Here is a 13,049-nt window from a genome sequence, read left to right on the forward strand (position 1 = left end):
TCATGTCAGAGTGTGTGGTAAAAGATGTTTTATTTATTTATTTGTGAATGTAACTCAGTCTTCCTTTGTGAATAGGACAAAAATGACTGGGTTATGAGTGAAACCAACTTTTCCTGGTGTTTGCCTCAGTTGTTACTTTTGTCTTCAGTAGTTGCAATATAAAAATAACCCTTTATTTTATTTTTCATATGAACATTGAGATCTCAGCATGTTTAACTATCCCAACAAATTATTTCACTTGTCATGATTTAAAATGTTTGGCAACGTGTTGAACTTCTTTGTGATTAAAATCAAAATAAGAGAATGAACACACATCTTCAGACTCTGAGCTGAAACCACAGAGACGCATATTTTTATTTAATTATCGAAGGCAGTCACAAGACAGAAAAAACACGCTTGTACAAGGGTGACTCAAGCTGGCCAGGCCCCGCTGTACCTGGAGCATAGGCATGCGCATCTAGAACAATGAGAGCTCACTGCTGTTGGGCAGACTTTCGTGCTGATCTCCCAGGGCTTCAGCAGTCAGCAGTACTGCTCACCACGTTCGAAAATGCCCCCTCCCTTTGGTTCTGCACAGCAGGGGCCTGTTTACCAATTTTCATGCCTCTACAACATGTGCAGGGATAGGAGCCAAATATATTTTTACTAGAAGATAGTTCACATCGGGTATACATCTGGACAAAATTCACACCTCAGTGCCCTACACTGTTTTTCTCACTTCTTATTTTAATGGAATCAATTGTCTAATTTGGTAAATAAGTTTTCTAATTTTACATTAGTTTTGACCTTTTGGGGTTAAATATTTCATTGACAGACTTGTAATCACATAGTTGAGAAATAAGAAGAATCAAGAAAAATAAAATAAACTTTCCTATTAATAACATCATTAAAAAAATAAATAATGCAATGTAATCATTTAAAACAAATATTAAGACTAAAATAAATATTAAACATTGTTCATTTAGAAATCACTGATATGTTTAAATATGAAATGTTTCTTTTTTAAGTAAAGAAATTTGGAACACTGTTGCAAATCTAGTCAAAAGACATTTTAATTTATCTGTATCAAGTTATACATACGATTCATTTAAAATGAACAAATTTGTTCCCTTTTAATGCCTCTCTTACGTGGAACCATTTGAATACACAATATGTTGAAACTGCTTATATTTTAAATAAAGTTAATTTCAAAAGCAGATACTTCATATTTTGAGCATAATATCACACTCATACTCACATTACAGAAATGATATTAAATAATTACCTAATGAACATCCTAATAATGCAACACCTTTTCTTCATATTTGCTGAGTAGCAGTTATGGTTTTTACTTAACTGGTTTTGAACAATGGTAATGTAATTTTGATGCCATTACTAATAAATACAAGTACCAATACTTTGATCAACAACAATCACAATGGTTTATAACAATGAAGCTCAAAAGGCCACATGTATTTTTCCAAGCATACCTCCTTGCGTCTGATTTTTCTAGGTTCTTTCATAAGGACAGGAATAGTGGATCCTTCTTTTCTTCCTTAGTTTTTGAAAATTCTGAACTCTGAAGAGACATTCCATTTGATTTCATTTGTCATTTCATTTCTGTGCATCTGGTTCTTTGTCTCTTCATTCTTCTTTAGCTCTTTACTAGGAAAAAAGTACACAAAACGTATTAAATGAGCTTAATGTCTTTTGTCCACAATCAAATCTTGGCATGACCAGGCATAGTGACACAAGCAATAAAACACACTGTGCAATGCACACACACACACACACACCAAAACCAGAACATTAATTACAGTACCTAACTCCTAGTGTGCCTTGTGAAAATACTGTTAGCATTTTTACTACCAACCATCACAGTTGCTTAAAGCCCGCTCCAGCATTGGCAAGTTGATGTAAACAAAGAAAAAAATATATAGACTTCTCAAATACAGACACTAAGTACTCCAAATCCTGGATAACTCTCAGAAATTAAGAGTAGGCAATCAGCATTTATAAAATCCTTCATTCATTAGGGAAAAAATTGTCATGGATCATGCTTTAGGGTTAGTGACTAGAAAACATGTAGACCATTTTATTAAACAGCATTCTTTTATTTCGTTTCTGGCTGTGTCTAGTTTTACAAGTGGGTAAAGCATTACATATATTTTCAAATAAATCCAAAAAATGTTGTCTGTCATTTTTGATGGACAAAGACAGTGATGGTTAGTTATGCATCTAGGTACAGCTTTGAAATAACACAAATTATACCCTTAATGAAAACCATGGATGAAAGAAAAAGTTGCCTCTTTGGTGCCATGTAGTAAGTATACTGCAACTGGGGGTGATAAAGCAAGTGGGGCTGAACCTGAACATTTTAATGCAATTATTCATATACTAGTATCTGGACTTACACAAAAATGTTGTCTCTTCTCTAAACAGAAACAGCTTAACACTTGGTTGCTCTTCGAAAACCAGCTGCAGCCTCGGACCGCTGGCGTTCTGGTGAAGGTGCCAGGCAGTGCCAGTGATCTCTTCTGAGGCGAGTACAGGCATTATGGCAAGGAAGGGCAGGCTAGCTGTTTCCCAGGGCCTTCCCTGGTGGCACAGGGGGCTAGGGAACAGCTGTGCCTTTCGGGACAGGCTCAATCTTAAGAAAATAATTGCACTATCTTTTCATAGGAAAAACATTTACACACGAGGGGGAAAATCCTTTGTTAGTAGGTGCTTCCTGACTTTAAATTTGTTAAACAGAGCTATCACAGATAAGTTGGTATGGCATAGAGAAGCTCACAAAAGCATCATTTTTGTCTCTGTGTGGATACAGGTCAGGTATACAAAAGTTGTAGCAAATTAGGGTCTGATAAAAGTGGGGGAACAGGAAAGGGTCAAATGGATGCTGGGCATAAGTCACCCAGAGACCTTATAAACATGTACAGGGGACAGGGAAGATAAGAGGCTCTCAGAGGACTAATGAGTCACAACAGAGGGAGAGGAAGCTTAAGACCGTGGTAGGACAGAGCTGAAGAAAGAAAACAGAAAAGGGAAGGTGGGAGGGCAGCTGGAAATGAGTGAATAAGTCCTGCACATGCAGAAGATACGGGGCAAGTAAAAATAATCAGGTGGAGAATGTGCTGTGAGAGGTTAGTAAATAGAGAAGCCAGGGGGTCCCTCAGGAGAGGGAACCCAAGAGAAATTTAACTGGAAAAAGCTGAAGCAGGCAGTAAAGATGACATCTGTAAGGGAAATGAATCAGACTAAGAAGAGGAAGGAAGGCTGAATAGAAAATGACAAAGACCGCCCATGAAGGGAGCAAAGGAACCAAATTAAAGGAGAAGAAGAGATGGTTAAGTTTACACCTCTGATGATGGAGAGTCCCAAGACAACCAGGGAAAAAGAGTGGCCCATGATGATGAATGGTGACAGCATCGGGACAGAAAAGTTAAGACACAGATTTGTCACAAGAAGGAAGGGATGTCACCTAACCAAAGACACAAGAATGAATCCAAATCCATTCTTGCTCTGAGGTACCTCCTCCTAAAGTGTCCCAAGAAGCTAAGAGAGGAAGAGAGTGACAAAGTCAGGGTCCTTTTAAGGCAAATCATATGAAAAGAACAAGAAAAAGCCACATAGCAAGATTTTGAAAATGACTATGAAACCAGGTTAGTGTTTGTGTGTATGTTACATGTAAAAAAGATTCATTAAAAATGCTGGGTTCTACCCCGCAAGAAATTCAATGCAATAAATATTCCCCACAGGTTTATTATGTGGTGAGACGCCAGGGCTAAGAACAGGTGAGAAAAAACGGGAGCATGTTATAGTCCCTGCCCACAAGCACTTGCCATCTACGGGTATCTAATCAGAGTTAACAGACAAAGCATTGTGTGACAGAAATAACCCTGAACTTGGAGCCAGAAGGTCAGGTCCTAGTTTAGGCACTTTTCAGCTGCGATGCTGAGACCATGATTTCTTTGCATGTAGAAAGAATAGTCTGTGGAAAATTGCTGAAATTACTTTCCTTTTAAAAGAAATGATCAAGTAGTACATATCAAATAGATTGAGTAGAAAAATGAGAAAATACACTAAAATGAAAGTTCCAGGAATAATAATAATAATAATAATAATAATAATAATAATAATAATAATAATAATAATAATAATAAAAAAAAAATGTTAGGAGCCAAGAGGTCTTGGTGTTTATAGTCATTCATTGGCTACATGACCTTGGTCAGGCTCCTTCTATTTTGAAAACACTGATTGAAGGAGTACTCTTCTAAATGAATCTCTGCATATATCCTTGAGTATTTTCCTACAACACTATCTGGAAGCAGAACTGTCAAGTCAAAGCACAGGAGCAGTTTGAAAATTAAAAAATAACAACAACAAACCACCCTCCATGAAGAATGGATCAGTCTTACACTATTGCGATCAGTGTATCAACTCTGGTATTGTAAGTTTGAAACTTGTTGACATTTTATGAAGGATCAGGTATTTGTTTTAATTTCTATTAATGTGATCACTGGAAGGTGGACATTTTTCCTATGTTCATTACCTCATTGCCATATATATATATATATATATATATATATATATATATATATATATAGTTTTAAGAACTTCTTCAAGAATGTCTTGGGCATACTTTTTGTCAATTTTTCTACTGGTGTCATTTTCTTTATTTTTTTAGAGCTACTTATATGTTAAGGGTATTACAATAATCCTTTATCTGACACATGTTTTATGAAATTCTTCCCCATCTTAGGCTATCATATGGTTTTAGATTGCGCTTATGGTGCTTTTTCTTTCTGACAAAGGACATACCTCATTTCTCTGTGCTTCACCAACAAACTGGAGGTTTATGGCCTTCCTCCACGGAGCAAGTCTAAGGTCGCTATTTTCCCAACAGGCTCAGATGATGGCTAGCATCTTTTAGTAATAATGTTTTTTAAATTAAGTGTACGATAGATATAATGCTATTGTATACGTAACAGACTCCAGTATAGTGTAAGCATAACCTATATATATGCACTGGAAACCAAAAGACCTGTGTGACTTGCTTTATTGAAATATTTGCTTTGCTGCAGAGGTCTGGAACCGAACCCACAACATATTTGAGATATGCCTTGCACATCATTTTAAAGTTTCTATTATTTAAATCTAAAAATCTGTTTCAAAATGGCTTTTGATCCTGGTATCAAGATTTAAAAAAATAATTTCTTAACCAATGATTAGGTAACTATTCATTTATATGCCTTCTGTACAATTACATTTTATATTTTTACAATTAAAATCTGAAAATCCTGATGAAAATTTTTAATGTAGTTCTCAGAAAGTGAATATTTCATAAAAGCAGACATGCCGGAGCATCAGCATCTTCCTTTCAGCTGACAAACGTCACTTGTACCTAATAGGAAAAACAAATCTTCTGAAGGGCCTTTCTTATCCTCCACCCCCAACCAGAAACCATCGCCATGCAAACACGTTTTGTCCCAGGTGCCTGTCTCAGTGGAAAAAGCGCCCCTCACCCACCTCCTTCTTGTTTCACAGTCTAATCCTGTGTATTTCCTTAGGTCCCCTGGCATCTCCCTCTTATCTATACCTTCGATGGCTCCTCTCAAGGAAAGATTTCCTCTCAGCCTGTAAATATTCTTGTCATTCCCTTCTGTATAAAGATGCCTCTACATCCTGTGTTTTCCACTAGTTACTGTCCAGCTTTTTCTTTCCTCTGAAGTCGGCATCTTGGAGAAGCAGTGCATTCTGACGCTCTTTTCCTTCTGCTCAGGAGACAGTCTGGTTCCTGCTTCCAAGATGCCATCAGAACAGCCTCCCACTGTCTCTTAGTTGCAAAGAGCACTTTTCATTCCTTACTTAACTTCTCCTCTCTTTGGCATTTGTCATTGTTGACCACGGGTTTCCAAAATCTTTTCCTATCGATTCTAAGACACAACCTTCTCCTAGTTTTCCTCTTACCTCTATGAGGGTGACCTTTTTGCCGGTTTGCTCATTCTTGTTCCCCTGCATATCCATCACGTGTCCTCGGTCCTCACGGCTCTCTGCTTTGCCCACTTGAAAACTACAGGAGGGAAAGATCAGAAAGAAGGAGCCAGTAAGAAAGCTGCTGCAACAGCTCAGACCAGGCTCTGATCTCAGAAAGTGGCTGTGGGACTGGGAAGGGGAGGTAAGTGCCAGGACCTGAGAGAACATTTGAGAGACTATATGAGTGATTATATATGGGCAGGGGGAGAGGCAGGGAGTTGCTCAAAATAATGCAAAGACAAAACGTTAGCTGGTTGGGCTCCTCCTTAACCATGATGAAGGGAGAAGAATAAACAAATTTTACCACCCTCAGACATATGGAAAAATCAGAAAGTTAATCAAATTAGATGGAAAAGTATGTGTGTGTGTGCACGCGCGTGTGTGCGCGTGCGTATGTAAAAGTGTGGGGTATTGCTTAATGATAAAGAAATGAATGAAGAAGTTCATGCATAATAAAATTGTGATATTCTGACCAGTGGAATGGGGAATGCAGCTTTTTCAAATGGTTCAACAGTAATAGTAAAATATAAAACAAATAGTAGTGGATGATCCTGTAGTAGTACGAAGTATGTTAGGAGAAAGAAAATACAAAAACAATGTAAAAAGGGGGAAAAAAATTAAAGAGTGGAAGACAGTATTTCTTTTCTAGGTCCAGGAATGGTGGGAGACATCAAAGCAAAACTTAAAAATGATGAAAAAAATTCAAAATCAAGTAATACATAGGATTAAACACAGATTTCTATGAACTGAATGTGCTCTCTTATAACCCCCAAAAGGAATATATTGGGAAATAGGGCATTTAAGGAGGTAATTAAGTTTAAATGAAGTCATACGGGTGGGGCTCTAATCTATAGGACTGGTGTCCTTCTAAGAGGAAGAGATACCAGAAATCTTTCCCTTCACACATGCACCAAGGAAAGGCCATGTGAGGACACAACAACAAGGTGGCCACCTGCAACCCTGCTGGAACCTTGATCTTTGAAGCGCAGCCTCCAGAACTGTGAAAAGATACATTTCTGTTGTTTAAGCCACGTAGGCTGTGGTACTGGTACGGCAGCTCGGGAAGACTAACATGGACATGCATAAGTAAAATTAAGTCAGATGACTGAGAAGCAAAAGGTCAGAAATTACAAAGATCAAAGGACAGATAAAGTTTAATTAAGAAAGTAGAATGATGAGTGAGAAAGGAAAGGTTGAAAATGAATAAGAAACCAGGCTGGTGCTCTAACAGCTCTGAAAAAAGAACTGATCATTTACAACCTTAATCAATCTAAAGTCCACCCTTTCTATCTATCTCCAGGGAACCTATGCTGTGGCACTGAAGTAAAACTCAAATGCCTGTGTAGGCCACAGTGATCAGGTGAGTGAGGGAAGCTACAGGTAACACAGCAGCACTGTGGCAACCTGGAGAGGGGCTGACCCATCAGAGGGAGGCTGTCCACAGGCTCGGACCCAGCCGATAGATGCCATGAAAGAAGGTGGAGTTGTGCATTATTTTCAAGAGAAGTCAGAAATCTGCATTTATGTAAAATATTTTTTTCTTTCTTTTTTAAAATTTGTTTGTTTATTTTTAGAGAGAGGGGAAAAGAGAAAGAGAGGGAGAGAAACATCACTGTGTGATTGCCTCTCACTCGCGCCCCCAACTGGGGATTTGATGTGCAACCTAGTTATGTGCCTTGACTGGGAATCAAACCAGTGACACTTGGCTCACAGGCCGATGCTCAATCCACTGAGTCACAGCAGCCAGGCTTAAAATATTTTTCTATTTGGACAACTAATACAATTACACACAAGCACAGTGGACCCAACCAAAGATACCAGGAAAGATACCTTGAAAATACATAAAATATCTGGGCTTCTGCTTGCAGCCAAGATGAAGTAACTGGAACCAGATGTACTTTCTTACCTAAAACAACCAAAAAGACTGGACAAAATATATGAGCCAACAGTTTTCAAGATACTAAATCAGAGGCAACAAAGAATAGCTCCCCAAGATATGGAAAATAAAGGAGATGAGCCCTATAGTGGCCCAGGCATGAAACCCGGTGGAACCTGGTGACAGCCTGAGAAGAGCTGAGAGTCTGGGAAAATCAAAGTGGGTAGGGTTCACAGAAAGCCAGAGGAGAGAGCCTCACAGCAAAAGACCTCAAACACCTGCAAAAGGTTCCCTTCAAGTATCTGGCAGAGCACTGATAGTGCATGTATCTGAGGAAATTCAGGAAGAGTACCTGTTCTCATCCGCCAGGTTGGAAAACCTCACAACTCAGAGGGCACTGGGTAGAAGCAACTTGTGTCAGTAGCGAGGACTAAGTAGCCTTAGACTAATCATGGCTCCAGTCCCACCTCACAAGCCTTAAAAGCAAGACCTGAAAGTATCACACAATTTTCCAGTAGCTTAATTACATTCTAGAACAGAGCTTAAGAATATTTATGGGAATACAAAAAATATCTAGCAGCCAAAGATAAAATTTTCAGTGTGTGGCATCTAATAAAAATTTACCAGAAGAGGGGTAAAATTAAAAAGGGAGAAAATACAATCTCTAACAAGGACAAGAAAATGAAACCAACCCAGAACGACACAGATGTTAGAATTATCAGAGAAAGACTTTACAACAGTTATTATAACTCTATTCCACTCGCTCTAAAGTTAAAAGACACATAGAAGATCTTGAGAAGATCCAAACTGAGTTTTTAGAGATGAAAATTAAAATGTCTGAGATGAAAAATATTCTAGATGGGATTAAAGGCAGATTAGACACTGCAAAGAAAAGACTAGAAAACTCAGAAGACATAGGAATAAAACTATCCAAGATGAAACTCACAGACAAAAAAAGAATTTAAAAAATAAACCAAGCATCAGTGAGCTGTAGGACATCTTCATATGGCTTCACATACATGTAATTGGAATCTTCAAAGAAGAGGAGAGAAACGATTGGGTACAGGAAAAAAAAAAAGAAGAAAAAGTTGCTCCAAATGTTTCAAATTTGATTAAAACTATAAACCTACAGATCCAAGCTCCACTAACCCCTAGTACCAGAAACAAAGAAAAGCACAATGAAGCACATCATAATTTGGTTACCTAGTGATAAAGATAAATCTTAAAATATTCTTTTAATTTTTTTTTTTTTTTAGGGAGAGGGGAAGGGAGGGAGAAGGAGAAGGAGAGAAATGCTGATGTGAGACAGAAACATCAATTGGTTGCCTTCTGTAGGTGCACCTACTGGGACCGAATCTGCAGCCCAGGCAGGCATGTGCCCTGATGGGGAATCCAACTGGCAACCTTTCACTTCGTGTGACAATGCTCAACCTCCTGAGCCATACCGGTCAGGATGGTGATAAAAAGCAATCTTCAAAGTAGCCAAACTGGGAGAAAACATGTTATGCACAGAGGAATATCTTACTTGTTGGGAAAAAATACAAGTGAGAAGAGAATGGAACAGCTTCTTTCCAGTACCAGAAAGCAAACAAATAAGCAAACAAGCAAAGAGAAAATCTTTTGACACAGAATTGTATTTCAAATGAAAATAGCATTTGAAAACAAAGGTAAAATAGACCTTTTCAGACATGCAAAAAAGTGGAGGTATTCATTTTTAGCTAGCCAACACTACAAAAAATGTTAAAGGGAGTTCTTCAGGCTGAAGGAAAAGGACAACTGGAAACACAAACCTATATGAAGGAATGAAAACCACTGGAATTGTAAGGAAATGGGCAAGTATGTAAGACTTTAATATTTTCCATCTCTTCAAAAGATGGTAGTTTAAGCAAAAATAATAACTCAGTGAGGGGCTTATAACATAGATAAAAATAAAATATACTACTATAGAAGCATGAAGGTCAAGAGAGAAGAAATGGAAGTATACTATTTTAAAGCTCTTGAAGACACACTGTGTGATAAGGATTTGTATTATAAACCCTAAGGAAATCACTAAAACAGCAAAAGAAATCTATCATCAATCAATCAACTAATCACATCGAAAGAACCACGGGAAAGTATAAGAAAAATGTCTCACCAGAGAATATAAAAAAGAATAAAAAGGCAAAACAGAGGCTGAGAGAAAATATTTGCAAATCAAGTATCTGATACAGAACATATTTAGAATATATGTGATGTCATCCGCCTGAAAATAGATGGTTCTGATTTTAGAAACGTGGGTGTGTGTGGAGGGTAAGAGGCCAAAAAAAAAAAAAAAAAAAAAAGATAAAGAACTTTAAAAAAGTTGCAAGTAACAGAGTATTTTGGGAAAAAAGGTAAACTACATCTTTCTCATGAAGACAGAAAGAAATTGAAGGAGTCTGGAATAAGGTTATTATAACAAAAAATATATATAGTGAAGGATAGACAGAATACTTGGAATTAACTTGTCACTACACTGTATTAGGAAGGAATTTCACTCATTCCTTCAGTTCACATTTGAGTACAATATTTATAAAGGACTTAAATATGATTGACCATATAAATTAACTTCTTTCTGACTCAAGTGGTTAATAATAAAGCTGTCTCTGTTAAAAAAAAAAAATACCCAACAAACTCAAGATAAAACAGGAAGCTTCCTTAGAAACTCTGACTTGGGCAGCAGATGGTAACACAGAGGCATGAGATGAGGAACCAAAGTGAAAGTTTAAGGCTTTCAAGAAAATGCCTTTGTTGAACTAACGTATAGAAGTTTCTTGTTCCTACCTTAAAAACTGTGTAGCTTTACTAAAATATGTATAAATAGTTTGCATGGAAGTGATGGGCATTTCCAAAAAATAAAGGAATAAACTAGACAAAAAATTCAAGTGGAAAGTTGCAAATGGCAGTCCTTTGTGACTCATTTATATGTTTTGGTCAAGCAACTAATACGCAGATGGTACAAACTGAATGGCAAGACTGCAAAGAAAAAACAAACAAAAAAAAATAGCCTCTGTCCATTTACTTGGGGACAATGGACTCACTTAGGTAAATTAAATAAAGAAATGACTTTTTTGTACATACTAAGCTGTAAGTGGTATTTCCAGATTCCACTAGCCTACAGTTTTCAAGTCATGAGAAATGTATCTTAATTCATCCTTACTTCAAAGAAATTACGAGTATAGGGAAAGTCCAAAGGCTTTAGATGAATGAGAGCATTTAGATGTATCTGAACTTTTCATGAACATTTATTTTCAGAAGCTCCTTAAATACTCTATCTTCAAAAAGAGAAGCCAAGCTGCTCTGATGGCCTTGACAAGCTGGGATGCTTTGTGAGGCTTTTTGGACTTGACCGTAGAGAGTATGGCAAGGATCTCTCTATCACCTAAACTTAGGTATCCAACGTGGTCAGAGTGCCTACAGTCTTTCATTCATATATTAGGTAAAAAGTTTTAAAAACATGTCCAAGGATGCCAAGGGCATTGTTCCCATAATGCCTTAAATGTGGGGTTTTTTTTTTTTTTTTTTTTTGGTTGTGGAAATAAAGTTTGTCCTTATTGTTCCAGTCAGTCCATTTTTTTATACGTGCAATCTCTTGTTGAGTATAATCCCCTCACAGTCAGTGACTGTATTATCAACTACTATGTAAAATTTCAATTATTCAGAATGGAACTGAAACAGACCTGGCAGATAAAACAAACAAACAAACAAAAAAAAAACCAGAAAGATCTGGGATGTGTGTTTGCACCTTTTGACAACCAAGAGGGAAGACATGAAAAGAGCTGCAGGTTAGGAAAGAGAGGACCTGTGATCTGGCTCTGGGTCTGCCACTTCCTACCTGCAGTGACTTGAGACAAGCCACAGCCTCTCAGATCTTGTTCTCCTTATGGAAAAGAGGGTTAGGACTACTGGTGTGCATCTCTCCCAGGGAAATGGTGAGACTCAAATGTGATAATGTCAGTGACTGCTGTGAAGTGATACAGGGCCATATGTAGTTATATAATTATTAATAGGTTTTCTCTCTCAAAAAGAAAGACTTTAAATGTACAATAAAATGGTATCTTATCAAGGAGCCTGACAACACTGAAGATAGTTTCACACACACACACACACACACACACACACACACACACACACACACACACACGTGAGCCCAGGAATCAGGAGACACAGGTCCTGGCCTGAGAGCTGAATAAATGTGCCTTGTTTCCTCTTAGTTTCCTTGGCTATAAAACAGAGGATACAGAATTTCTAAGGCATCTTCTATGTAATGATTCCATGACTCTTTTAAATACCATTTAAAAATTATGCTGATCTTTTATCTGTGGAATGAAATATTATCTTATGAAATAATGAATGCTTTCATTTGATAATTCCTGTAAATCCGACTATAATCTGAGTTATGATTTTTGAACCAGAAGATATTATTTTTCAAAATGTCAAAGTATATAACAGGTTTAACTTGAAAAATATTTTCCTGAAGAAAATTCAACAGGGATTATCTGTGTGCACATGTATGAAAGCATACACTCATGTGTTTTGGGGGTGATGGAAGGGCATGACAGATACCTAAGCTGTTCAAGGCATGTGACAGTTTGCTAGTGATGTGTGAGTATAAAGTTTGGGCTTAAAATTAGGCGCGAAATGATCTGCAATGATAAAAACTGAGAAATTTTGGGGAAATGTTTTGGTAATTTTTTTGAAGTAAAAGAGTGATTTTCTATTTAATGTATTAAGTGATACAGCAAGTTCTAAATAAAAATACAAAAATTCCTAGAGATCTTTTAAAATAAATACCTCGAAATAAATTGCTCAAACAAAACAGGCATTTGTAGAAAAAATACAATGCTAGTATTCTGGGTATTAGCATTTTTTCTTTAATGCCTGAAAACACACATTTCATAATTTTTTTTAACCATATATTGTACATGTTTTCAGTTAATGTCATTTCAAAAGTAATTAAAAGAAAAGTAAATGACAAAATGGGTTCATAAAAACAAAAATTTAGTGTGAGCCCTAGCTGATAGCTCAGTTGGTTAGAGTGCTGTCTTGATATGCCAAGGTTGTGGGTTTGATTCCCAGTTAAGGCACATATAAGAAGCAACCAATGACTGCATAAATAAATGGAACAAAAATTGATGTG

General features: G+C 37.0%; 1 protein-coding gene across 1 annotated transcript in view; it reads right to left on the reverse strand.

The window, feature by feature from the left end:
- Positions 1 to 488: 488 nt before the first annotated feature.
- AHI1 (Abelson helper integration site 1) overlaps positions 489 to 13,049 on the reverse strand; it is a 170,448-nt gene continuing 157,887 nt past the window's right edge. The window contains exons 22-23 of the mRNA XM_090279880.1: positions 5,950 to 6,052; positions 489 to 1,644 (exon numbers count right to left, since the gene is read on the reverse strand). Coding sequence (XP_090136006.1) covers positions 1,642 to 1,644; positions 5,950 to 6,052 — 106 coding nt within the window. The 3' untranslated portion in view covers positions 489 to 1,641. The remainder of the gene's footprint in view (positions 1,645 to 5,949; positions 6,053 to 13,049) is intronic.

The sequence above is a fragment of the Furipterus horrens genome, unplaced genomic scaffold (assembly GCF_987537825.1).
Source record: "Furipterus horrens unplaced genomic scaffold, mFurHor1.1.pri manual_scaffold_6, whole genome shotgun sequence".
Classification (NCBI taxonomy): Eukaryota; Metazoa; Chordata; class Mammalia; order Chiroptera; family Furipteridae; genus Furipterus; species Furipterus horrens.